The sequence below is a fragment of the Apostichopus japonicus genome, chromosome 7, assembly GCF_037975245.1.
Source record: "Apostichopus japonicus isolate 1M-3 chromosome 7, ASM3797524v1, whole genome shotgun sequence".
NCBI lineage: Eukaryota > Metazoa > Echinodermata > Holothuroidea > Aspidochirotida > Stichopodidae > Apostichopus > Apostichopus japonicus.
This window is the reverse complement of record NC_092567.1, coordinates 14986239-15013007: the sequence shown is the minus strand read 5'-3', so window position 1 is coordinate 15013007 and position 26769 is coordinate 14986239. Positions and strand designations below refer to the sequence as shown.

Genomic DNA, 26769 nt, shown 5'->3' with positions numbered 1-26769 from the left:
TAAATGCTACCCATCACCGGATAGCTAACAAGTTGGCCTTTCATTGTCACCATCAATTTTCCGTATCATGACCGTGCAGATATTTTGCTATCAAAGCCTGAAGTTTTCGTCACTTGTATACAAACAAACCTCTTCACTCAGTAGTAAAGAATTTTCATACGCTGCTCCCGGGAGGCCTAAATGGGTCTAAATTTGCCTCAATTGACCGATTTTTGCACCACATGTACTTCCCATTCATGCTCTTCAACATGCAAGCCAAAACAACCAGATCCTGATTGATAACATATCAAAAAAGATGTTCTCCTACTGCATTTTGGCACTTTTCCTGAGATAGGAGAACATTCGGGCGGATTGATATAGACGCTAATGAGTATGCCACCTAAAAGGAGGATGAAAACAACTTTTCTTTCTTATTTTATGGTAGATTAGTGTTTTTAAAAGACAGCATTTCCCCCCTCTTCCTTCTCCAAGGCACGTTGTTCTCCTCTTATGCTTACAGGAGAGAGATAGAAGCCTAAAACAGTAGTTATAACATGCTCAAGAAGACAGTGAAATTATTTTTTGAAGAAGGAAATTACACATAGCGCCACCGTTCTATTTTTGGCAACCAACAGCAACTGTAGACGCGAAAACCATCAACTCGAAAATGTCATTTAACGAGAAATACGAAGTTCTATGTCAAGAGGTTTCGAACGGTTTGGTACCAGTAACGAAATATAAATCCAAGAGAACTGGTCTGACGATATGTCTTGCTGAAGTTGAGGGTCCATTGGTGAACGGATTTTTTTGCTTAGGTAACGGCTTAACTTGTTAAAGTACTATTCATGCCTTGTTAGGCTACCATTGATTAGTCCCAGGCTAGCCTAGTCTGTGCTATGTGTAGGATACGTTGACTATGGTTACTCGTTAAGTTCCAAGTCGACAGGCAACTGTGTTGAAGAAAAACACTTGTCTAGTCTAAACATATAAGTCATGTGATTCAAAGTAAATTAAGATAACGCTTTATAATAGCGTTTATTCAGCATTTACTTTGAAATCAATTGTTGGCTAATTGGGAATCATAATTCTCAGTCATAGCGAACGACTAGTCCAAACACCATTAGTGCAGTGATATTGAAGTAGAAGATATACATATTGTATTGGCTGCAGTGGATATTCTTCAGGCTAAACTATAGGCAATTGAACAGGATTCCAACCAGTAACTTGAGGGTTACAAGCCCAGCTCTCCACCAACTGAGCTAATCAGCCATTGCATGGTCAGAGTGAAAGACCTGTTCGCCCTTACTTGTTCGACCTTTTTGGTCAATTCAAATATACATGTATGACAAAGGAACCCAAAGTTTATCAAATAAGTTCAAAGTATTTTCTTATAGTTTATTCTTTATTTTCTCTAAACAAGAGAACATATAAATCAGTAACTACGGGGAACTCTGGTTCAACTGTTTGTTAGCATCAATAATATGAAAACTTTTTGTGTTAAATCAGTTTCTGATTTGTATGGCATTAATATGCAATTTCTTGCACATTTCAAAACCATGTGTAACTATATGAATTCTACACACCGATATTGTTATCTATGACAGCTAATACGTATAAAAATAAACAAACCGTTTCTTTCACATGTATTCTTGATGTTTGAAATGTGGCAGAATCTTAGTACTTTATTCGCATGTTCATATTTTTTCAAATCTTTCTGTTTTTCTCGCCAGCTACCGAAGCCCACGATGATGACGGCCTACCACACACATTGGAGCATCTCATATTCCTTGGAAGTGAGGATTATCCATACAAGGTACGTAGCACCCCCCCCCCCCCCCCCCCCCCGCCGAGATTACTCTCATTAAAAAGAAATCTCTGACATTGAAAATATACAGCTTAACAAAGCCGCAAGCTGACCGAAGTCAGTCTCTAAGATTCATATTTTAACGTCCATGATTATGAATTGTCAATTGTGAACAACTCTGTAACTGGACGACATAAATTAATCTTGGAGTGAATCGAACTCAGGACCTTTTGATTGAAAGGCACCGGCATTAACCACTGAGCTAATACTCCCTGCATCTCAATTTACTTGGTCAAAAACTATATTGTTAAGTTTGAGCTTGTTGCCTTCTTATGGATCCAACACTTACATCTGATGTACTGATTAAGGCCTATCCTAAAGAAAACTTTGCTCTGAGGTCGTTATTGTCGTAAGAAAATTGTGAGGCTGATATCAGTTTGTCACAACTGTCAGTCGGAGAGAAGATGTAACAGTCACACTTTTCTCCATCGAATACAGTGGAACAAAGCTGTGATGTAATTTAGCAAGGAAATACAGCCAGTCTGTTTATAGTGGTAGTTAATATGCTCGGTGAGATTAATTTAATTATGATTAATTTCACTGTTTATTGTTGTCAATCCCTCTTTGTTCTTTTCAAGGGAGTTCTTGATATGATGGCCAACCGCTGCCTGGCTCAAGGGACCAATGCATGGACGGACACTGACCATACCTGTTACACTGTCATGACCGCTGGTAGTCAGGGTTTCTTGAATCTCATGCCTGTCTATCTCGATCATGTTCTCTATCCAACTCTCACTGTTAGTAAAGCATTCTCAATTACTCTTTAAGTGAACAAAAGTGAACAAAACAGCACTTTCAAATCAGCGTTAAAGACGTTTTATTTCAAACAAACCTAGGGTTAAGTGTATTCAATTGTATATTTGTATTTTGTATATGTTTTGTTAAGCACATTGAACCCTGGGATTTTGCGCTATATAAGCACCGGTGTAATAATAATAATAAAACATTCTACTATGTAATATGCTATGATCGATGCAATAGGGAGCCAAGGAGCTGGTACCCCCATACAAAATCCCTGCACCTCCCTCCACCCCTTGCAACCCCTCCCCCTCAAACCCACCACCACCACTACCTCCAGTGACATGTCACTTTATACTGGTGCTGTGGCCGAAGTGGATATAGGCGGTGGCATTTGAAGCAATGAGGCTTAGCAATCAGGAGGTCCCAGGTTCCATACCCAGTCGGGTCATAGTAAGGTAGGTTTTCATTCAAGAGCAATCTACAGTTTTCCCATCCGAAATGACTTTCTAAATTGAAAATATTCCAAATTTGAGTGAAATTGTTGAATTGGAAGCTACCCGACGTGCAAGTTGTAATCCATAAGCCCTTGCAGGTTTCTCCCACATTTGTGGACGCTTAAGCGTCGTAAAAATAACTGCTGATTATTTTTAATTACAGCCTTGATGGTTACAAATCTTTCTCTCGCTTTTTGTCTTTGAATTGTGTTCTTGTGTGCGCAATATCAATATTTTTTCGAGCATGTAAGTGTGCCTTGAAGAATTCTTACTTTTACCACTATCAACTAACTTGTATAAGAAGTTCATTTGTCTAAGTTGAAGGTATCATGGAATGTAAGCATACATATTGACAGAAGACCTACATCCAATGTTCCTTATAAATTTAATGTTGATTTTTTGCATTGGACAATGTGTGTTAATGTTGACAGGATGCTGCCTATGTGACCGAAGTACATCACGTCAACGGGGAAGGGGAGAATGCAGGAGTCGTCTACTGTGAGATGCAGGCCCGAGAGAACAGCGGAGAGAGCAGGTGTCATCTGGCCATGCTCAGACAGATGTACCCTGGTCATTGTGGATACAAGGTAATACTACTGCTGGATGGAGTGAAGTGGGAGAGGGGTGGGCAGAATTGGAGGGGAGGGGGGACTACCAGGAAAGGGGGGCACTACTGAGAAATGGAAGAATAATCAAATAGGGAATCAATATCAGAAGGGAGAAGTACCAGTAAGGAAACACTTGGTGGGAAAGACCACCAGAATGGGAGCAGGCAGCATTCTAAGGGGGTGGGGGGTGGGGGACCAGCATAATGGGGTGGGGGATGGTGGAGAGAATTGTGGAGAACTGTTGCAGGAAAATGACTGGAAGGGGAGCACAACTGAAAGACAAATCTTGACAGGGAAAGGGAGAACTATCAAGCCATTTATGAAGAGGTGCTAGAATTTGAAAGAATAGTTAAAAAGGAACTGCATATTTATTCAAGGTAATTCATAGGTAGGATCCTTAATGTTTACAAATCATGCAGGGTTCTTCATTGTCTGTTTGAAAAATCATTTACATAAATAATAGGGTGACTTTTGAGAACAAAAATTTAAAAAATAAAATAGAAGAGCCTCCAGCTTGACCGAATCTGTACTTTCTATTTTATATTGATTGAATTTTCTTTTTTTCCTTCCTTTTTGATTCCTTGGCGGTAGCCAAAGGAATCTATGCGGTCACGACTGTGTGTGTGTGTGGGTGTGTCTGTGTGTGTGTGACGCCAAGCTTGAAATTAGGTTTTCTCAGCAATCCCAAGGTGGATTGATCTCATTCTTGGTACATAGGTTACCCATCATGAGTAGACAATCCCTATTTATTTTGGTGCTAATATCATGAATATTAATGAGTGGGCGGGGCTTAGAGTGATTTTCAACAAATGTCAATATCCTTGCAACCGTAAGTTCAATTTTCATGGAACTTGGTTTGGTGGTACTAGAGGAAAGTCCTCTATATAAATATGGTGACAATTTGTCCAATCTCATTATTATTCATGAGGGGCGGGGCTAAGTGTTGTTTTTCGCAAGAAAGCTTGAAATTAGGTTTTCTCAGCAATCCCAAGGTGGATTGATCTCATTCTTGTTACATAGGTTACCCATCATGAGTAGACGATCCCTATGTATTTTGGTGCTAATATCATGAATATTAATGAGTGGGCGGGGCTTAGAGTGATTTTCAACAAATCTTCAGTATGACCCGGCCAGGAGTCGAACCCCTAACCTTCCAGCTGCAAGTCGGAATTCTACCCCAATACTATTAATGAGGGGGGCATGAATATTAATGAGTGGTAGAGCTTAAAGCAAATTCTTTAAAATATCAATTTGTTCATCAAACTTGAGCTGATAGCAAGGAACAACATTTGTGTTGATGCTACATTAATATTCATAAAAGGTTGGAACCAAGTGTACACAATGAACCTACAGTAATATTTAGATGCCAAGGAATCTCAAAACCTCTTGGTTTTCTTGTTTTCTTCTTCTTCTAGTCAGAAACAGGTGGCATCATGGCTAACCTGAGGACTAGTACCTCCAATCAAAAAGTCAGGGACTACCACAAATCATTCTACCGTCCAGACAACCTCTGTCTGGTCATCACCGGTCAGGTGTCAGCGGAGGAAGTCTTCAAGGCCCTTGATCCGTTCGAAGACAAAATTGTTTCGAAGGTCAGTAAATGTAGAGTTCTTATCTTATATCTCATAATGTGATTTTTGACTTGCTGAATTGGGGGGGGGGGGATAAAACTTCTGTAATCCTCCAGATGATATGTGATGTTTCTTAGAGATGGAGAAGGTACAGATATATAAGAAGTGAAGCGATAGGCTCTACAGCCAACAACCTTGATGCGTGCCTTGTCCTTTATATTAAAATATGACTGAAAGAGTCAAAATTTATCATATTGTCCATAGCAGTGTTTTAACAAGTCTTTGTTTGATCATTAGTAATTGCATTATGAATATGTTTAATGTTTTATACGTTTTTACCTGATCTACAATTTCCCACGAGCAGAAAAAAAAAAATGGATAGGTGGTAGATTTTTTGGCGTCCATTGTTGATTTGATACATTTTAAGGCAATGTTTGCTTAATTTAGTTTCTCCCACAAATCAGGCTTTTGAAAATGAAGCTTAAATTTGTTTTCTTAAAAACACAATTTAACCAAGTTATATCAGGTAGGTGTCAGAGCTGAAGAATCAACAGAGTATTTAGTGCTTTTTGAAGCTATGCGAGTTACCGCCTGCAACCCTGGTATTTTTATGACCCATTGTTACAAATAGCAATTTGACAGGATGAGAGCAAATTATAGACTTCCTCTGCATATCCTACGACTAAATAATGCTGCCTTGACCTCTTACACTGTCACAAGTACTAGAACTGCGAGATGCTTTATCAAATACCCAAATAACAACACTCATTGATGTTGTTTCGGCCAAAACGGAACCATTTTTTTTTGTACATATATGCTAAGTGTTGTTCAAGGTTTTCTGCCGACAGCCTACCCTCCATTATACGAAGGTAAGAATAAAATGTAGTTGTTTTGTTTCCTTTGAAGGGCTCGCTGCCCCCTCACACCAGACCTTGGATGTCAGCTGTACCACCCCTTGAAGCCCCCATCGACCAGGTGGTCCCGTACCCGTCAGACGATGAGTCTAACGGTCTTGTCTATGCTGCCTGGAGAGGCCCTCAAGCCAAGGTAATAAACTGTTCAATAGCTCCCTCTAGCAGCAATTTTCATTAAGCGCAGAGGTGTCGCAACATCGATGAATAGAAGATGATAGTCTTTAAGTCAGCCGTTTGAGTTGATAAGTTTTTGTATTTTATTCGATAGTAAAATCTGACACCAATGTTAGTCCATAAATTTACTACAACTTTTTAAATAATAAACTAAAAATCGACTTTCTATAAAAAAGCAAATTTAGTTTCTTTGAGATATGGTTGATACTACTATTAAAAAAATTTACATGACGGCAGAATGTTGACTATTTTATCTAATTTATTAGTAGTCTCTCATTAATATTCGTTTTGGTGCAAACAAATCATGAGCATTGTCTAAATGGTAAAATCAACTGCAATCTTAAATTGAATAACGCTCATTAGATTTGTCATAATTGCCTACCGGAATTCTGAAGGTTTCTTGAAAGTATTTGAAATTGTCTAAACATCTTTATTTCTGTCCAATAATTCCTGCGCTCTCTCCAAATTAGCTGGTAATATCCAAGGGTAGTTTCATATTGCTCATAGAAATGTTACTTACAAAGCTGAATTTAACCTCAATACATCTTTCTTAACAACTTGTAGGTTGTATCAAATGACAAAGAAGTGTGACCTCAGGTTACACAGTATGCTTTAGGAACTGTGTTGTGACTGACACCTTCCCCCTCCCCTCTCCTTCCGACAAAAATGACCAAAACATGAATAAAAAAAAATTGAAAGTTTAAGCAGTTCACAATCTGTGATTTCATCACTGGACTTGCCCAAGTCTTTTGACGGAACAGCTAAACAGCATAAGAATTTCCCATCTTAGCTGTTTTGGGTCCAAGGTGTTCGTTGTGAGAATCTCTGTTGCATTGGTTAACAATCACAGCTGGCTGTGCTTCCCCCGCCCTCCCTCCCTCTTCAATGTTTTGCGAGACACCTGTCCTCAGTGTCCTGTTTACCATGTGCATGTGACTCAATCAAACTCATGTTTAATTTTTTTTTTTGATTCTTCTCGCAGGACCTTTATGGAATGTCAGCAGTTTCTGTGTTGTTAGAGTACCTGACAGACACCTCTGTAGCACCCCTCCAGAGGGACTTTGTCGAGATCAATGACCCCTACTGCAGCAATGTGAGTCCTCCCTCCTCCCCTTCTTTCAGCTCTTCTTCATAATGGAGGAGATATCAGCTGAACACTAAGGGGAAAAAAAAATTCCAAGATGGCAGAATCAAAACAAGTACACAATCTGTAATCCATTGATAAAATGTTTTGAAAAGAAAGAGAAATATTTTAAGAAAAATACATGTGAGAGTCAATGCTTTCTGTACTGTTAATTTTTTGGTTGGGCTGTCAAATATATATAAAAGAGGGAATATTTACTAAAATTTCCCTCTTTTCAAAATTTTTCTGAAATAAAATGAAAGACACATATACTATATTTACATATTTATTTTATTTGTTAATGTTTGTTCCTTGCTAATAATTTGTTGTATGTTAATGTCGTTTTTTTGGTTAAGAAAAACAGATCACTTTGTTGTTTGTTGCATTTGATCCTCAAAATAAAAACAATTATAAACTGCTATATCATTTAAGAGTTGGTAATTTAGATATTTGTTTTATTTGCTCGTCCTGTCTTCTTCAATCTAGCCTGGTGTATAGTGTGTTCACATTCAAAGTCTTTTTTTGGGATAACTGTTGACATAACTCTCCCTTCACCCTACAATTCTCTTCCACTTAGGTCAGAAACTCAGTCATTGAGGCCACAGAATCCTGTATCTATCTGAAATTCTACAATGTCCCTAAAGCCAAGCTTCATCATGTAAAGGAAAGGTAAACAAGTCATTATCATAATTTTTGTTAGTTATATTTTTGATTCCTTTCTTATTATGCCATTAAGTTGCAATATTATACCCATATATTATACCATATATTATATGCAATATTATACCCATATATTATACCTATTCATAAATTTTCTTCTTTTCTTTCCACTGGTATAATTATTGTTGTGCCATTCCAATAGGAGGCTAAGGTAGATTCTGAAAATAAACAGTGTTAGCTATCATTAACAGCTTGGGTGGTCAAAAATTATAGGCTTGAAAATTTGTCAGAATTTGGACCTATATAGAACAAAACTTGTCCCTTTTTTTTATATTCTTAATACTATCAACTGTTAAACATGTGGAGGGGGGGGTAGGCAATATTTTGTCAAACCCCACAGTCACTGGTAATGGCCTTATTTCATTGTTGTTAAGATACAACCGTTTGGTGTCACAAACAACGGTTAAAAAGAACTTAGAATAAAGTTATCGATATTTTTTCGGGATAAAAATTAGGCCGTGTTCATACAATATGATTGCAAGAAGCTTGTCCTTAATCACTCCTGAACCTTAAAAACAATTGTAAATATAAGTATTCGATTTGTTTATTTATACACCTTAATTGCCTCCTCCTTCGACCACAAAGTAGCCCCTATTTAGTGAGAAATCGCAGTTTCACATTCAGGGATGTGCCAAGGATTTCCTGAGTGCCGGGTATACTGATCGCCATCCTGGGGGAGGAATCTAAGGGGGAGTGGGTGTCCCCCTCCCCTTTGAGCAATTTTTCGATTTTTGAAGGTGCTTAGATGCCAAATGCTGGCACTTGTGTAGCTTTTTAAGCACATACACAAGTACTAGTTTTGCTAACAATATACATTTTGTAATTTTTAGCTCATACCAGCATGCTGGTGTGAGCTATTGTTACAGTGCGGTGTCTATCACTCTATTATTCTATCACTCTATCCGTCAACAATTGGTAAAACCGCTCCCACTCGCACAGTGTTTGATGGAATTTCATGAAACTTGGACACAAGGACCATTGGGTATAGGGCCATCAGAGATGGTCCGAAATTTGGGTCCGAAAAAGGTCACCTGTAGGCTGTAATGGGCCATTTTGTGGAAATACGCAAAATGCTTCTTCTCCTACAGATTCCATGGTACAATGTTGAGGATTTGTCACGATAGTACTATGGAAGTTTTACCTTCAGGGTGTTCATGAATTTGAGATCAAAGATCAATTAGGGGTCTTTTGTGGCCCGGGCCGCCGCCCTATATTTTCAAATTGCTCCTGTTCGTACAGTGTATGGCCAGTTATAATGAAACTTAGTCACAACGTTCCTCAGGATGAGAGTTACGAGGGGTGTTCGGAAAAGTGAGGTGAAATGTCATTTAGGGGGTCATCGGGGGTCATTCTTTTTAATATTTTCAAATATCTCTATCTCCTCAAGATTTTGATGGATCATATTCAAAGTTGAACTGATGATTGTTGGATTGTGTATGAATAAGGTGATGCCTAATAATTTTTGGTCAAAAGTTAATTAATTACAATTAATCCCCATTGTTTAAAAAAATCTGAGCCTTCACCTTTTGCCAAAGCTCCTTTAATTTGTCTCCCAGTCTCTGCAGTGTTTGTTTACATTTGTGGTTAAGCTCTGCAGAGGCTGTTAGTGGAATTAAAGCAGGACTGGGAGTTGTTATTAACTGTTGAACTGTAAGCATGAGAGCCCTATAGCCAATCAGCACTTGCCGATTCTTAGAAGTCTTTGAGCCTGAGGTACAGTATGTAGGCAGCCAGCCAAAATTTGGCAAGGAGTGCTTCAGGTCTGCTCAGGTAGAGGGGAGAAAGTTTAATAGGGTAGGTCAGTGGTATTGTTCGAGAGAGTGGGTAAAATAGGATTTAAAGGGGGAAAATAGAAATTATAGCCAGTGGTGTGGCCAGGATTCTGCTAACGGAGGGGGGGGGGGGTGGGGGTTATCCCTCATGGGCCCAAAATTGGTGGAATCTGAAAAATGGCCTGAAATTTGGTGGGCCATAAAGTTTTGTGGGCCCTACATTTTTAAGCTCGAAAAGGTATGAGCTTCTGCACCATTGGTGCTCTAGTTTTTTAGTGAAATATATTACGTACCTGGTAAAAGTTATTAGTTTGTTTCAAAGAGATTTTACAAGGGACAGATTGAGAGCCGTAAGTAATGTTTCTCGCATGCGTAACTGATGCATTATTAGTCTGTATGATTTTGGCATAGGCTAGACCCAATTTATGTTGAATATATTGTTAGGAATGTCAGGATTTTAGATGAAAATAGTGCTGGGCGGGACTCACGATTTTTAAGACAGTGCTGGCGGTAATTTTTAGTGCTGGGCGGGACCGCCCAGCATGGGCACATCCCTGCACATTATAACAATTTTACAATTTTTTTTTAAGGCTATTTCAAACCCTGGGTAACTTAGCTGATGGAACAGAGTCCATGGACATGTCTCGCATGAAGAGTGTCGTCCACCGTAAGATACTGGACGCACTCAATAGCATGGAAGACCGCCCTCACGATACACTCGCGTTCATGTGCATCGGGGACTTCCTCTACGGGACATCGCAAGAGGAGGTATGTTTATAAAGTCCATGTGAGAGGGCCGGATATATATCTGGAAAATATATATGTTTAGAGACTTAAGGTTCAGAAATGTTTTAGTAGGTTTGACCTTTTATGATAGAATCGATTCTATTTTTTGATACTCACCTGAATTAGAAGACTTTATGCAGGTGATACATTGCATTGTTGCTTTTCAAGTTAACAGAAAAATCTGACCCCCTTTCACCCCCATCAGCCTCCCCTCCCCTGCTCCCCTTTTTCATTACCCCTCCTCCTCTGAGAAAGGAAGTTTTATTGAGTTTTATTGCCATTCTATGATAATAGGTTTAATTTACTATGTTATGTTAAGGTTATAGTCTTGGTAGTCAGTTTGATGAATAAATGTCAAAGAAAGATCATTTCAGGCTCCAATTAAAAAATTTAATGGATAAAACTTGCAGTGCCTCAGGCTTTAATGACTATAACCCTGACCTGACCTTCCCATCATTGGTTACTTTTCAATGATTTCCAATGATTAGGTAGATACTTCTGCCTTCTGAATTAGCATCATTAAATATTCCTCAAATTAGTTTTCTGGCTTTGTGACTTATTATTTGTCCTTATTTTAATTCTGGTTTTTCTATTTGTACTGTTGATGTAAAGCGTTTCCAGCCTTTGGGAACGGCGCTATTTAAATATGTTTATGTATGTATGTATTTACATAGACCACACGGAAAAGACTCATTTCGTTTACTCTGTAAAATTCAGTTTTACGTCTTTAAGGACATTTCATCTTACTTCCGTATCTATATGCAGTTGAGACAACGTCTGAACGACGTGGACGACTTCAAGAAGTTAAAGGACGAAGTCGCTTCGTTTTGGACGGACCTCTTGCAGAAGTACTTTGTTGGACCACCTTCAGTAGTGGTGAGAAAGTTATTAGTTATTGCTAACACGGTGTTACAATAATGGTTACACTACTCAAGGCAGTTTTATCAGTTTTCTTATGATTACACTAATAGGAACATGCTGTGATGTAATCAGGATTCGATTTCCCGGGTATGCAGAGCAAAATGGAGCAGTTGCTACTCACTCCACGAAGGCATCGCACGTTTTGAGATGCAAAATTCTCGTCACAAATTTGCGATAATGGCACTCAATTCTAAATGCTAAAAGTCACGAAACTTTACCGATATAATCACAAAATCTAACTTAATAAGTAAAATAACAGAGTAACTAACAAAAACTCCTTCATTAGAAATAGGTTTCTGATTATTCAAAGCAGAGCTCCATTAATCATTTCGAACTCAAGAAGCACCTCTGATTTTCAGCGATCGCGTAAGACCATGAAATGAAACATTTACACAATTCATGCAACCCTTTGTGTATTCTACAGTAGCAGTGTATAGACTTTCATAGCCTCGTGGTTATGGCATTAGCCTAGCTACTTTTTGTATATACAATCACTGCTACAAAATCAAAATAGGATATAACTAGAGATTACTCTATCAAAAACACTTATAAAATACCAGATTTGAAAGCAGACAGTGCATAGACTTTTAGCCAAACCAGCGAACGTGACACTCTAAATGCCAAATTAGTGTGTGAATTACCCCACATACAGTTAAGTCAATGGGACATCTCAAATAACTTTATACAGTGAAAAAAACATTGCAACCTTTCGTCCGCCCAGCTAGCAGCATTCATCAATACATGAGACACCCTGAGTATGTCGTTCCCAATTTTTTTTTTTTTTAAATTTATGATCATTTGGTATTCGTAGACAATACAGAACACAGGAATAATATGGTTAGAACGCCAGAAGAGTTCTCTTTTAGGAAATATAAATTTTTAGTGTACAATTTAGTTTAAAAAATGTTTTTTTTATCACAATTAAAAAATAAAAAAGGATAGAAATGTTTTTTTTGTCATTGTAACCAGACCACTGCACTAGAGGTCAAGCTATACAGTTGCCACGGTGACATGTAATTTGCCAGACATAAATAATACTGTAAACACTGCTATTCAATCAAAATTTTGGAAGGGCTATGCGATTCAAATGTTACATAGCAATTGTTGGAAACCAATTTTTTTTATGGAAATCGAACCCTGGATATAACCCACCAGTAAGTTGATGAACTAAAACATTTGAGTTATGTGTTACAGTAATGAATATACACAAGGCACTTTAATCAGTGTTCATATTTTTTTATTTTTGCTGTGATGTAACCCATTAAGAAACTGAAGAACTACTACACAATTTGTTTGTACTGAATTCTGCTAAATTGAATGTTATTGCGAGACAAATTGAGCATGATGGCCTTGATAAGCTCTGCTTCTGCCAGGTCTCCCCACTTCACATCATTTGTATATATATCAATTGAATTTCTATGGAATGTATTTGTATAGTGTATATTCAAATGTTATATGTTCACTTTGTTTGTGTTATGGTGAAGCGGGAATAAATAGTTTTCAATTTCAATGTCATTTCTCTCAAATATGTGAAAACAGTTAGTAGTTGTGAAAATATGCAAAGCTACTAACAGCTCTTAAGCATATTGCATGTTCCAAGTTTATGGAAGTGTAAATTACGACCCAGAAAGTGATTTTCACCTCAGATGTATGGCGAGCATTGGCTTGAAACTAACATAGAATATCTGCCACTTATTCATAACTGATCTTTGTTTGGGTTCATTTACAGATGTAAAATTTGCACGTTCATGGCTTTTTTCACTCTCAGAAATGGCAACCAAAAAGACCAAAAGCTGTATGACATTTGTATAGCATATTACTGCAACAGCTTCATGACACAACTTTAGGTAAAACTTTGTTGATACGTTGTATTACGACAGTGGACGACTAACGATCCTTTGTTGAAGCTATCTCAACACAACTAATGACAATTTTTTCACCAGGTTCAGGATTGAAGCAGATAAAAATATCAGTTACTGCTAGACAGTGTTCGGCAGGAAAAAGCAAAATAATTGAAAATACAGTCTCGTAGCGTAGATTCTTTCGTAGAAAATTCCGAGGATTAACGGATCTATAAATTATGTAGTTTCATTCATGGAGAAATAAATCCCTGCTCTGTGGTGACAAGTTTTTTTTTAAATTGTTTGATATTTTTTGAAAATACAGTCTCGTAGCGGAGATTCTTTCGTAGAAAATTAGTAGGATGAACAGATCTATAAATTATGTAGTTTCATTCATGGAGAAATTAATCCCTGCTCTGTGGTGAAAAGTTTTTTTATTAAATGTTTGATATTTTAGATCGTGGGAGACCCAAGCAAACAGGTCGCGGAAGAAATGGCGTCGGAGGAGAAGGAGAGAATCAAGAAACAGCAGGAGGAGCTGGGAGAGGCGGGACTCAAGAAGATGGCAGAAATAGTAGATGCAGCAAATCAAGAAAATGAGGTAATTCTGGTCAAATATAGATAAATTTAAAAAAGGAGTGAAGGAATTTGAGAGACGGCCCATTTGGTAGAGGGCAGGCTATAAACATTTTCAGAATTGAAACATACTTTGTGTGAAGGTGTTGATAGATAGCAGGTACATGATAATGTATTTTCAATGTGATATTATGCACATTTATTAGGGGGCAGGGCTCAAGTTGATTTTTGCTAAATATAGCTTGTAAACATAGTAAGTTAACATATTTTAGTAGGTAGGTCCACAGTCAGTGAAAGAACCTTGCTGATCAATTTAATCAACAATGACAAAAGCTTGGGATTTTAACCTCTTTTGGCAAGGAATCACAATAAGTCCACTGGCTTTCTGGTTTATAAGTGGCATGCAGATGGGTTATATTGAATAGAAAAACTCAATTGCTTTTGGTAGAGGTCAAAGGTCATCTGGGTCACCAGCAGTCAAACTCTGGAAACCATTTAAACATGTACTGTATCCCATGGTAGAAACCAGGACATTTTATATATTATGTTTCTGGTAAATAAGCAGAACTCTATTGCAATGAAGTAATCGAAACTTTGATGCATTTTTGCGTTCTGGTTATTTTATGTTTTTTTGTTCCTTGAACAGAGAGAAGCTCCCGGAGGTATGATCGGGAGCCTACCAATACCCAGCACAGCCTCGATTCACTTTCACCCGCTACATCGCCATAGCAACCTGAATGGAACTGTAGGTCCCACGGAAATTGACATCAGCAAGCTACCCTTCACCTTTCAGCTTGATCATGTTCATAGCAATTTCGTCCAGGTGAGTAAAAACAATAAAATAATCCAGGCAACATAATGGCTCTTTTGTTGTTTGATTGTCGGTTCTAATGTATTGTTAAGACACACTTTCTTTGTTCTGATTAATGTGACAAAAAAAACTTTGAATATATAGAACTCCACTAATAAGGTGATTTGGTATGTAATAGAATAAAAAATAAAAGGGAAATTTGATTTGTTTCTTGGAGGTAGGGAGTTGATTGCTCTCATATTGCCACAGATTGTCCTTAAAACTTGTCCATGTTAGTTTGTAGATCTCATAATGTGCATTGATATCCTTTAATAGCTGAAAGCTGTGATGGATACGTCCGCTGTAGACGAGAATCTGAGGATGTACCTGCCTCTCTATTCGGAGATCATCTTTGAGTCTCCTGTCCTCAGAAGCGGAAGTAAGTACCATTTCTGTAAAATCCCTCTTCACCTTACCCCACCCCACCCACCTCACCCCACTTTCCCATCTCCCTTCCTCTAAGTACATTCGCTGCCTGGCTGCTACAAGAAATGAATAAGTTGATGGTAGATGTCACAGACGCAACATATCTTCCACAGTGAGTTGTGATAGACCTGTTCACCAATTGTATGTTGTAAAGTATGAACTATAAAAAGAGTATAATTAATATTCTTCCTTTTTAAATTAATTTTTTTAAATGTTTAAATGAATTTTTATTTTTAAAATTTTAAATGAATTTTTTTTTTTTAAATTTTAAAATTAATTTTTATTTTTAAAATTAATTTTCTTCCTTTTTTAATTTTTTTTTCTTTAAAAGAAATAAGGTTCGCCCCCCTCATCTTCAACAACATGGTTTCCAAAATACCCTCTCGCACTCAATCTACCTAACCTGCCCATACTTCTTCTCCTTTAAATATGTTTACTGAGTGCTTTCATTTCTGTTTTGGCAGCATTAATACCTTACAAGGAGGTCGTGACCCAGTTGGCTGCCGACACCCTCCAGACAAACTCTCGTCTCGGTGTTTTGGGGAGGATGTTCAGATGTGGGTTCTTCTCACAGTTGGCCTTTGTGGAAATTAAGGTATGCCTGAAAAGTGGCAATGGGTAGCCAATTAATTGGATGTTGAGCTAATTAACGTATAGGATTTAGTTAGCAAAATGTGGGTAACAATAAATTAACTTTGATAGTGAAGTAAGCAAACTTGAGTCGTTATATGGAACAACTTGAGTAGCCAAATTAGTAAACTTAGTAGGTGTATCAAGTTAGTAAAATTTGGGTAGGGAGTTAAGAAAAAACTTAAGTTGTGATTGAAACAACTTATGTAACCAGTAAATAAACTTGGTCGGTGAGTTAAAAAACTTTGGTAGCGAATAAATCAACTTTGGTCGTGGGTTTATATACCGTGGGCTAATAATTTTGGATATTGCGTTACGAAATGTTTGGTAGTAAGTTAATATACTCAGGTAAAACTCGCGAAAGATGTGACCTTTGAGATGGTGGTCTCTGGAAGAAACTGCCTTTTTGGTTACGATGATAATCGTAACCTTTGCATTCATGATGGTGTGCGTGTGTGTGTGTGAGTTCGTTTGTGACGCCCAGCTTGTAAACACGATATCTCAAGAAAGAAAGGTCAGACCAATTTCATATGTAGTGTGTAGAAGAACCACATTGAGTTAAAGAAGCCTATTGTGTTTGGTCAAAGGTCATTTGGAGTCATCAGAGGTCAAATCGTGAAACCCTTGTAAACATGTACACCCTCACTATACATTATGCCAGATTCAGGAAGAAAACTGCCCATGTTACATCATCGAAACCACAATGCATTTTTGCATTCTGGTTTCTTAAAACAACAATATTTCGATCTACTGGTTGACCTTGTTGGTCTTAGAACCATCGTGTATCTTTCATATTGATTAAAGATGTAGGGAATAATTCATCCAGTTACCCCATTGCAAAATGCTATACAAAATGGTCAAGTTGATATACAGTGTAAAGATGTACAGTGACGTAGCTAGGGGGGGGTCAAGGGAGAGCACGTGCCCCGGGCGCCTGGTTTAGGGGGGCGCTGAAATGGGAGAATGAGAGTAAAAAAAAATTAGCACTTTTTAGAAAAACATGACGAAATTGATGTAGGTCGTCAGGCATGAATATTTTTCAGTTACTAATAAGAATCTGAACTGAATGTAGTTGTTTTTATTAGCAAATTTATAGATTGTGATTTCTTTTCATTCCATTTCGACCGTTTTCTCTTTTTTTAAATTCTGTTCTGTATTCTGTAATGACTACATGTCACGGAAATTTCGGGTATTTCAGTATACAGTTCCAAGGCAGTAGATTTCGAATGGTGGAAATATCATACGCGTAGGAGCACAATTTGATTTAGAGGGGGAGGGGGGCTGTAACGACTTGCCCGAAAAATTTAACCAAAAATTTTCGCGCGCAATTTCATTTTCTTTCAGTAGTGGGGGGGGGGGCGCAATTTTCTACTCTTGCACCCAAGCCCCAAAACCTCTAGCTACGCCACTGAAAATGTATGGCAGTTTTCTACACAGGAACTATGGTATTCAATGAAGCAAAGAAATTCAGAACTTTAGAAAATGCTACACAAAACTCAAGCAATAAATTATTACAGGGAAAATCTTCTTTTTTAAAATTTTTATTCCTGTCAATGTAGGCTGTTAGTTTGTGGGTAAAAAGAAACATCACCATATTATCTTTGACCTGTAGTTCAAAAATCAAATTCTATAGATCTTGAAACTGAAATTTTTGTATGGACATAACTAGGTTCATCTTTGTGTCTCTGAAAACTAGATTCAGATAAGCTTTGGTTTTGTAAAAATTGGTTTTAAAAAATTATATAAAGGAAGGTAAAATTAAATAATTTTGTAGATTGAAGGAAAAGTAGTAAAGAGAATCAAAGATGACATCACTTGATTTACAAAACTTTACGGAAGACTGCCCTCCTATATTTATGTCACCAGGGAAACTAGTACAAAGCTACACAAATCCATACAATAAAAATGGTTAAATATGTGTTGTATGTTTAAAAAAAAAAATTTTTTTGTATCTTTAATTTTTTAACTTTTTGGCCATTTTAGCTTATCTAGCAATTTTGTTTCATACTGTTATGGAGGTTGCTCAATAAATCCTTGTTTGATTGTCGTTACTCTCTGAAGGTTGAAGAGGAGAAGTATGCAGCTGGAGTCAATTGGCTGCAGGAGATACTTTGCAAGACTCAGTTTACCAAGGAGAGACTGAACATTGTGGCCACCAAAATGGTCAATGAAGTCGCTCAATTGAAACGAGATGGAAGGACGGTCGTCCTAGCTGTTCTCAAGGACATGAACTTTGGAAACGGTTGGTATCCATGGAAACTAAAAGAAAATTTTGTTTACACTGTATCTGACTTTGTAAACTGTGGTTCTGTCTTGTTGGCTTGTATGGAGTGTTTTGTTGAGCTACATTGGCTGTTGTCTCTGAATGTTGACGTTATAACCAATTTATGTGAAAGCCTTTTCAAACCAAGTAGTGGAAACTATTTTGTTGGGCTGCCACATTCTATCGGATGTAGTCAACTACAAGATTACAAGAACACTGCATCTGCCATAAGAACAGATTTAGCAATCCCTGTTTGCTGGTTAGCTTTTGTAAACTAACTGATTGTTGTATCAACTAAACCATCATTTCTGAATGAGATTTTTAGCTATGTCAGCAGATTAACCATGATATTTGAAACACAGTTTAAAAAAATAAAAATGAACCGGTTGGGTTTGAGATCCATCTGGGTGGTAAGCCTGTTATATCGCATCTGTAAAATGTGTGCTGTAACCAACTTTGAAAAATATTGACGAAAGGTTGAGAGTACGTTTGAAGTTTTGTTCAAGATTTTCAATTCGAATAGATCGTCGGATTTGTATAATTTGAATCCAAGGCCCTGTTTTTTCTTTTCTTTCTAATATCCAGATAGTAACCATTATCTGACGAGTATGGTAAGACAACATGGATTCCTCTCTAAGCTGCTGGAACAACTAGAAAAGGAACCAGATCAGGTAGGTAGATGCATTATTTCACCCTCACCTCTCCTCATCCCCCCCACCCCTCCCTCCTACACTCCTGTTAGCCTCCAAGGACTCACCCCTCCCATTGGATTTAAGAGGTCCCCAACACAACCAAACCAACCAGACCCCAACCCAACCCAACCAAAACAACCAAACCATCTGGACCCCAACACAACACAACAAAACAACCAAAACAACCAAACCAACTGAACCCCAACAAAACCCAACAACACAACCAAAACAACCAAACCAACTGGACCCAACACAACACAATCAAAACAACTAAACCAACCGGACCCCAACACAACCCAACCAGACCAACTGGACCCCAACATAGGGAGGTAAAGGGGTAAGCAATCTTGTGAGCCCAGTTCTAGGAAAGGTGCCATCAGACCAATGAAGCACGGACTGAGATATGTAGTAGCCCTGGATTTATCCCTTTGGGAATTAAGTTACTATGTTAGGCTAGAAAGCCTACACTACCCCCAAATAAAACTTAACTTGGATGAAGGATGTTATGATGAATTGTTCACAATTTATATGTAAGGATAGAGCCAGCATGTTACAAAAAATAAAATGAATAGTGTGTTACAGCTTACATCATCGATGTAACACTTCAGATCTGAGAAACGTTAGGGAGGGAGACATTCTTTCCAACCTCTACTTCAAGAAGGGAGTTGTCATGTTTACCATCTGCCCGTATTGACACTTAACTTCACTGGAAGACAACCGTTTGTCTCTGTTATATTTGTCTTTATATAATCCCCTGCAATATAAATCCCTTCCCCTAGTTCCCATAACCTAATATCCCACATTGTCACAAAATGTTTTGAAATTGCAAAATTTGCTGCCGGATTTGCAGCTTTTGAAGTTGATATAATAGAAATATGAAAGACCTAATCAGATTTGTTCAACCCAATACTCAGTTGACTTATACAAGCTATCATGGGTAAATCTGTGTATCTATGCCACATTGCAAGATTCAATCATTTGTATTGAAAAATTATGGATTGAATCGTATATATGTTTGTCACACAACCTATACATCTATTTATGTCATTGTTCATTATTTTTACTTTTTACTTTTAAGTTTTTTTTTGTTTTTTTTAAAATTAACTCCCTTTACATATTTGTCAAATGTGTTATGTTTCATTAGGTCATAGCAGATATGAACAAACTCAGGGCTGCGCTGACTGCTGCGTCTAACCTCAGGGTTCACATGACATCGAATATTGAGCATCTCAGTAAGGTCACAGAGGTGCAGTTACCATGGCAACAACAATTTGTGGATCAAGGCATCAAGACAGATGCCAAGTGGTGAGTTCTGTTCAACAAACTGATAAGTTTTCGTAAATGAACTGGTATCAATGACGAGTCGTGCCATGATTTTTTAGCATAACATCCAGTTTGCAATCATAATTGTGTAACTTAGATGGGAATTTTCATTAACTAGTTGGTCCTTTTTTGTTTATGAGAGATATGTTCTTGTTTACTTCATTTGCAAGTTTGTGGTCATCGTTGGATTAAAGCTTTCTTTGTACGTTGCCCTACGGTTCTGTGCGGTATAACTTTTTTGCTTTCAGACACACAGTGAAAGAATTTGTTGCCCGACAAGAAACATATTTTACAGGGAAAGAATTTGTTGCCCGACAAGAAACATAGTTTTATCGTTGTAGTTATTCTAAAATTTAATTTTTTTTACATCAGGGCTAGTTGTCTGATATCATTATCCATAATTATAGGATAGGCTTCTGAAAGTTTTGAATACACATGCTTATAACATATAACCATATTTAATCAAACAAACAAACATGTTTGTGTCTGTGCTTTCTTATCAGTAACCATTTGCTAATTGAAAAAGATCAGATGGAATTTACTTTTTGTTTTTGTATGTAGATGAAGTGTGGATGAACCTCTGCTTACACCAGCACTGCCTGGCATGCACCTTCCACCGCCTCGCACATTCCTTCCACCCCCTCCCACTCACTTTCCCCCCTGCCTCACCTTCCACCGCCTCGCACGCACCTTCCACCGCCTTGCACCCACCTTCCACCCTCTCCCACTCACCTGCCTCACCTTCCACCGCCTCGCACGCACCTTCCACCCCTCCCACTCACCTTCCACCGCCTCGCAACCACCTTCCACCCCCTCCCACTCACCTTCCCCCCTGCCTCACCTTCCACCGCCTCGCACCCACCTTTCACCCCACCCAATCACCTTCCACCCCTTGCACTCACCTTCCCCCCTGCCTCAACTTCCACCGGCTTCAGGCCTATGAGTTGCAACATCTCATAAACATTTCTAAAATCATTTATTGCCAACTGTTACGACTGTCATTTAGCTATAACATCTTGATTGCTGTGAGTAAGCTTCTTCATTGATAGTCAAATTTATGTTCCTGCGAGGGAGGGGGGGTTGACCCCTCCTGCTAGGGGGGTGTTGACTTTCTTGTCAGCAAGATAGATCTGTGTCTTTTTTTCAAAATTGTGGTTTGCATTCATGTCTTCACAGCAAGGTATTGCAGAAACGTGCTTTCCAGATGGTCCGTTCTAACCAGGAGAGTAAACCGATGGGTCAGATTATCGGAGTTGGATCTGTGGAATCGTCTTACTTTGTTCAGACAGTGCCTTGCATGAACGACTTCAAGGACCCCGATCTGCCAGCATTAATGGTGTACTTGGAGTGTCTGTGTGCCCTTGAGGTAAACATGTAGGCCTATTACTTCTAAAATGTTGTATTGACCACAATATCCTAAATATTTAAGCCTATTACAGCTAAAATGTTGTATTGACCACAATATCCTTTAGTAAGGGATTTACTGGGAAATGTCTGTGTAACCTCAAGGGTAAGCATAAAATCTGTTCGTGCTCAACACTGAATGCTGGCTTAAAATACAGTTGGGCAAAATATTTGTATCTATATGCTTTTGAGGGGGGGGGGGTGGGGGACAATTTCTTTGCTGAGGTTCAAAAGCCACCATGCTGAACATTCTGTTTAACTTGGATACAACCCAGAAAATGGAAAGGGCATTTCTAGAGAGCCTTGGTTTCTCATGTACATATGTATGTATGCAAATGCATAAAAATGGTAAAATTTGAATAAAGTTCCAATCTCTTTATACTTTAAGAGAACGGTTTTCTTAGTTTTAGCTCTCCAGACCTCTCATATGCCTTGCTTTGTCTTAGAATTTGATTCAAATGTGAAAACGTTTACTAATAGCGTCTCTGATCAATTATTTCTTTGTTTCTGTTAATATAAATATCTTCCTGGCGGATTTATGTATACACCAACTTTAATATTGAACTTGTTGTGTGTATTTTTCTCGTCCCCAGGGCCCGATGTGGAAGCAGATTCGAGGACTGGGCCTAGCGTATCATTACAGGATGTACATTAAACCCGAGGAAGGACTCCTGTACCTGCAACTCTTTAAATGTACTCATGTAGTCAACGCTTACAGACAAGCTAAGACTATTGTGGTAAGTTTAGTTCGAGTCAGAGAATCTATATTGAAACCCTCAATGCAAGTTTAATGCAGAATAAGGGTGCTGTGGTAGTGATGGGACAGGTAAGGAAGTCACTCGTAATTATCCATACCAGGTGAGATCTTTTGAAGAATAACCCAGCTCACATTTTTATCGCAGAAGAATAGGTAAAAATGTTCAAATCTCAACGTAGCAACCTTTTTAAAAACCTATTTTGAGATTGTCAGCAAAGAGGATGACCCAAACCCTCATGAATTATTCATCTTCTGTTTTTCGCTGACGTTTCCAGGAAGGATACTTGAACAAGTCTACCCTGTTTGACAATCTTCAAGTCGAGACGGCGATCAGCAGCGTCCTCTATGAGATCATCGAGAGAGAGGAGACCGTCTCGTCAGTATCCGACGAATCCCTCATGAACTACTTCAGGAATTCCGACAAAGATTACAACAGGTACGAAGGCATCCAACTTAATTACTGAATTAAGCCTTGATTAGTCGTAATTAATTTAGTATCTGTACCATACACTTACATCTGTGCAAGGATAATGCTTATAGTCTAGTATCTCAGTCGATCTCTTTGTCAAACGAGAATATATATATATATATATATATATTTTTTTTTTTTTTTTTTTTTTTCTTTTTTTTTATATTTTATATTCTTTATATAAATTTTTTTTTTTTTTTTTAAATTGACAAATATGAAGATTTTCGCCAATATAACTACCGATATTTTGTACGTTGCATTTAGAAATCTCTTGACTATGGTGTCAAAGGTCACAATTGATGACCTGTTGAGAGTGGGAGAGAAGTATATCCGACCCCTGATTGACCCCAGCAAGGCTCGCTGCGCTGTGTGCTGTCAACCCTCGAAAGTGAAGGAGATCACGGAAGGATTCAAGGGGTAAGTTATCTCCACAGTAACCAGAAAAGTCTGGTAAAATCAATTCAGTATACTTGCAGACTGTAAGTGGATGGTTAGAAATGATGCAAGGTTTCAACTACTTTATTTAATTTTTTCCAAAATATAGCATATATATATATATAGCATATACATATAGCATATATATAGCAAATATATTCCAAAATATATGGCAAAGGTGTAATATAGTGCAGATCCTTCCCCAATGGCTCCATGACTCACCCTACCCCCCCCCCCCCGCCTTTCCCAATGAGATGGATAAAACAAAAGAAAGCATTGTTTGATTGATGCATTGAAGTCTGCTTTGAAGTTTCAAGTCTTAAATTTGAGCTTCAAAATTTTGAAAGAAGCAGAACTAATTTTGATGGCTAATTACATGCCGAACCTAAACAGAAAGTGATTTCAGCCATTCAAACTATCAAAAGTCTCTAATTATTCTGCGGTCAGTGACTGGGGACCCTTTGCAAGCTTTTGTTCCTTCCTTATTGAAACAAGTTTTTTTTTTTTTTAAAGTTGTTGGATTTTGTGGCTGCAGTTTCTATCAAAGTTATATAATTGGATGAGAATAATGCAAAGTTGATCTTAATTTTACATTTCGCTTTTTTTTCCCCCAGCCTCTCACGAGACCTCCATGTTTTGAATTCTCTGGAGGAAGCTTTCGGCTCAGCTTGAAATCATGCATCGTAACCAACTTAAGAGTTCAGTTTTATTTGTTAAGTATTTAATGTTGTCTTGGTAATATGTAGGTATAGGAGTTTTGGGGGGGGGGAGAGGGGGGGGTTTGTTGGGGGAGTGATTTTGTGGTAATAATTTTCAAGACTCTTTATTCTTCCTTCAATCAGTGCCTCTAGTCAGATATGCAGAGAATAGGATGACTATATGAGAATACTTACAATATTATTCCTTCTGTAAGACATTTATAAGTTGTTTATACTTCATTCTTTTTTCTTTTCCTTTTTAAAGGTTCTTTCTTGCTTTGTTTACCTGTCTCTTCCAAGTAGAAGACTTTTTCTTCTTTTGCTGTTTCTTCCTTTTGTAGTGCAATCTTTCAAAATAGGCTTCAAGCTGTGTAATAGAGGTCACATGAGGGTGACTGAATATGTATCTTGTGTTTTTGCTGAAATCTTCAAAAAGGTTAGATATCATTATCCCGTAGTGTTAGTCTCTTTCAGATTAACTTTGTTGAAAGTAGGATATTAAAATATTAAGATATTGAAATCATGTGGTGTTAACAGTGGCTAAAATCAACACAAACGAGATATCTTCAACTAGAGTTGAATTAAAAGAAAAAAACTCCTCATTTTTATTAAGTCTAAAATTGATGAATAAGTCTGGTAAAGTGTTTTAAAAAATCTGCTAAACATTTTAATCTGCTTAATTGCAAAGTTTGTTCTTGTTGTCGTACACCTTTTTTTTAAGAACCTGTTAAGAACCAGGTTTATAAGGTTGAGGACCAGGTTTAGAATCATGTAGTAATGTTAAGTACCAGGTTCAAACGTTTAGTACCAAGGTTCTAAGGTTTAGGACCAGGGTTGTAAGGTTTAGGACCAGGTTCTAAGGTTAAGTATCCTTCGATATATATTGTCTTTCAATTGGATGTGATCATAAAATGATGCAATTTGGACAGAGATATGTTCAAGAAACAGGGTTTTTTTTCCTTTCTGCAGAAGTATTACTAAGAGAAAGGAGTGTGCAAACATTATGCCTCAAATGGTACTTACTAAATGTGAGGAATTTGCAGACTAAAGTTTTTTGTTAGATGTAAAATAAACAAGTGTCTAAAAGTCAAAGCAATAAATCCCTTTGATTCTTAATCAAAGATGTCCTGTTCTGCATAGTTTTAGGAGATGTGAGAGAAGGGGTAATTTACTCCTGTGTCACCCACCTGATCCATCTCCAATTTAAACTTTTTGGGAGGTAAAGTTTTCCAAACCTAGGCAATTTTGTCAAGTTTGATAACAATGAGAAAACTTTTGTCCAATTTGGGGCTTTCCGAATTACCACATGATATAAGTGGTGTACTAACCAAAGCGTTAGGCCATGGCTTGTATTCAAAAACTTAATCATATCACATCAGTCGCTTGCACGATTGTCAGCTCAAAGTTTGAATGCAATTTGGGAGCATTAAATAACTCGTCTTGAAGTATGCAATTGTAATGCAATAATGGAATTAGACTTGGATTCTGCCTATGGCAGGAATTTTGTGAGAAGTTATTAAACGGGATGTTATATTCATTTAATTTAAGATTCATAAATCTTGTCAGCAGACAAATATATGTTAATTTTGTAATAACATTCCATGTCATAAAATGAATTCAGTGTTTGTATCATTATTATTTGTTTTTGTAGTTTGTTTTATTCTCTTCCCGTATCTACTTGGTAGAATTTCACTTCTAACTGGACATGAACATGCTTCTGATCCACACGAATCCATTGTACACATTGAGGCTGAAATTAAAAAAAGTTGGTTTTTCGTCCAAATTGGATCATTTTGTAAGGCTAAACCCTTATGTTTTTTTTTTCAAATTTTGGCCGAAAATCGCCATTTTAAAAATCTTCTCAAAATGATGCGGCGAACGGATGCCGACCTCTTTATCATATATCAGACATTATTAGCGTTGAAAATAAGTCCACACTCTTCAGAAAGACAGACTAATTTGAATATTCAAATCGTTATCATTTCATATATTGAATTTTCAGGCGAAAACTTGCTAGAATTTCACTTCTAACCGGACGGGAACATGCTTCTGATCCACACGAATCCATTGTACACATTTAGGCTGAAATTAAAAAAAGTTGGTTTTTCGTTCAAATTGGATCATTTTGTAAGGCTAAACCCTTATGTTTTTTTTTCAAATTTTGGCCGAAAATCGCCATTTTAAAAATCTTCTCAAAATGATGCGGCGAACAGATGCCGACCTCTTTATCATATCAGACATTATTAGCGTTGAAAATAGGTCCACACTCTTCAGAAAGACACTAATTTGAATATTCAAATCGTTATCATTTCATATATTGAATTTTCAGGCGAAAACTTGCTAGAATTTCACTTCTAGCCGGACGGGAACATGCTTCTGATCCACACGAATCCATTGTACACATTTAGGCTGAAATTTAAAAAGCTCGATTTTTCGTCCAAATTTGATCATTTTGTAAGGCCCTTATGGTTTTTGCAAATTTTGGCCGAAAATCGCCATTTTTAAAATCTTCTCAAAATGATGCGGCAAACGGATGCCGACCTCTTTATCATATATCAGACATTATTAGCGTTGAAAATAGGTCCATAATCTTCAGAAAGACAGCCTAATTTGAATATTCAAATCGTTATCATTTCCGTATCTTGAATTTTCAGGCGAAAACTTGCTAGAATTTCACTTCTAACCGGACGGGAACATGCTTCTGATCCACACGAATCCACTGTACACATTACGGCTGA

At 37.6% G+C, this 26769-nt stretch overlaps 1 protein-coding gene and 1 long non-coding RNA gene across 2 annotated transcripts in view; both read left to right on the top strand.

Moving 5' to 3' along the window:
- LOC139969428 (uncharacterized) overlaps window positions 1-26769 on the top strand; it is a 125505-nt gene that overhangs the window by 9970 nt on the left and 88766 nt on the right. The gene's annotated exons all lie outside the window — the stretch shown is intronic.
- On the top strand, window positions 576-25666 carry LOC139969425 (uncharacterized protein C05D11.1-like). The gene is made up of 22 exons (XM_071974372.1): window positions 576-794; window positions 1710-1792; window positions 2422-2580; window positions 3510-3665; window positions 5102-5278; window positions 6164-6304; window positions 7328-7438; window positions 8046-8137; window positions 10551-10728; window positions 11512-11622; window positions 13966-14109; window positions 14731-14907; window positions 15211-15313; window positions 15825-15955; window positions 18052-18232; window positions 18839-18924; window positions 20090-20250; window positions 21445-21634; window positions 22266-22409; window positions 22705-22865; window positions 23163-23315; window positions 23948-25666. Exons 1-22 carry the CDS (start codon window positions 647-649, stop codon window positions 24003-24005), a joined length of 3045 nt encoding a protein of 1014 aa, XP_071830473.1. The 5' UTR covers window positions 576-646; the 3' UTR covers window positions 24006-25666.

What these genes read in the sequence shown, in the direction of transcription:
- LOC139969425 (XM_071974372.1), top strand. Translation starts at nt 647, where the DNA reads ATGTCATTTAACGAGAAATACGAAGTTCTATGTCAAGAGGTTTCGAAC. An exon ending in TTGGACCACCTTCAGTAGTG is followed by an intron (nt 11,623 to 13,965) that starts GTGAGAAAGTTA and finishes TTGATATTTTAG; the next exon opens with ATCGTGGGAGACCCAAGCAA. An exon ending in TGGCCTTTGTGGAAATTAAG is followed by an intron (nt 15,956 to 18,051) that starts GTATGCCTGAAA and finishes TACTCTCTGAAG; the next exon opens with GTTGAAGAGGAGAAGTATGC.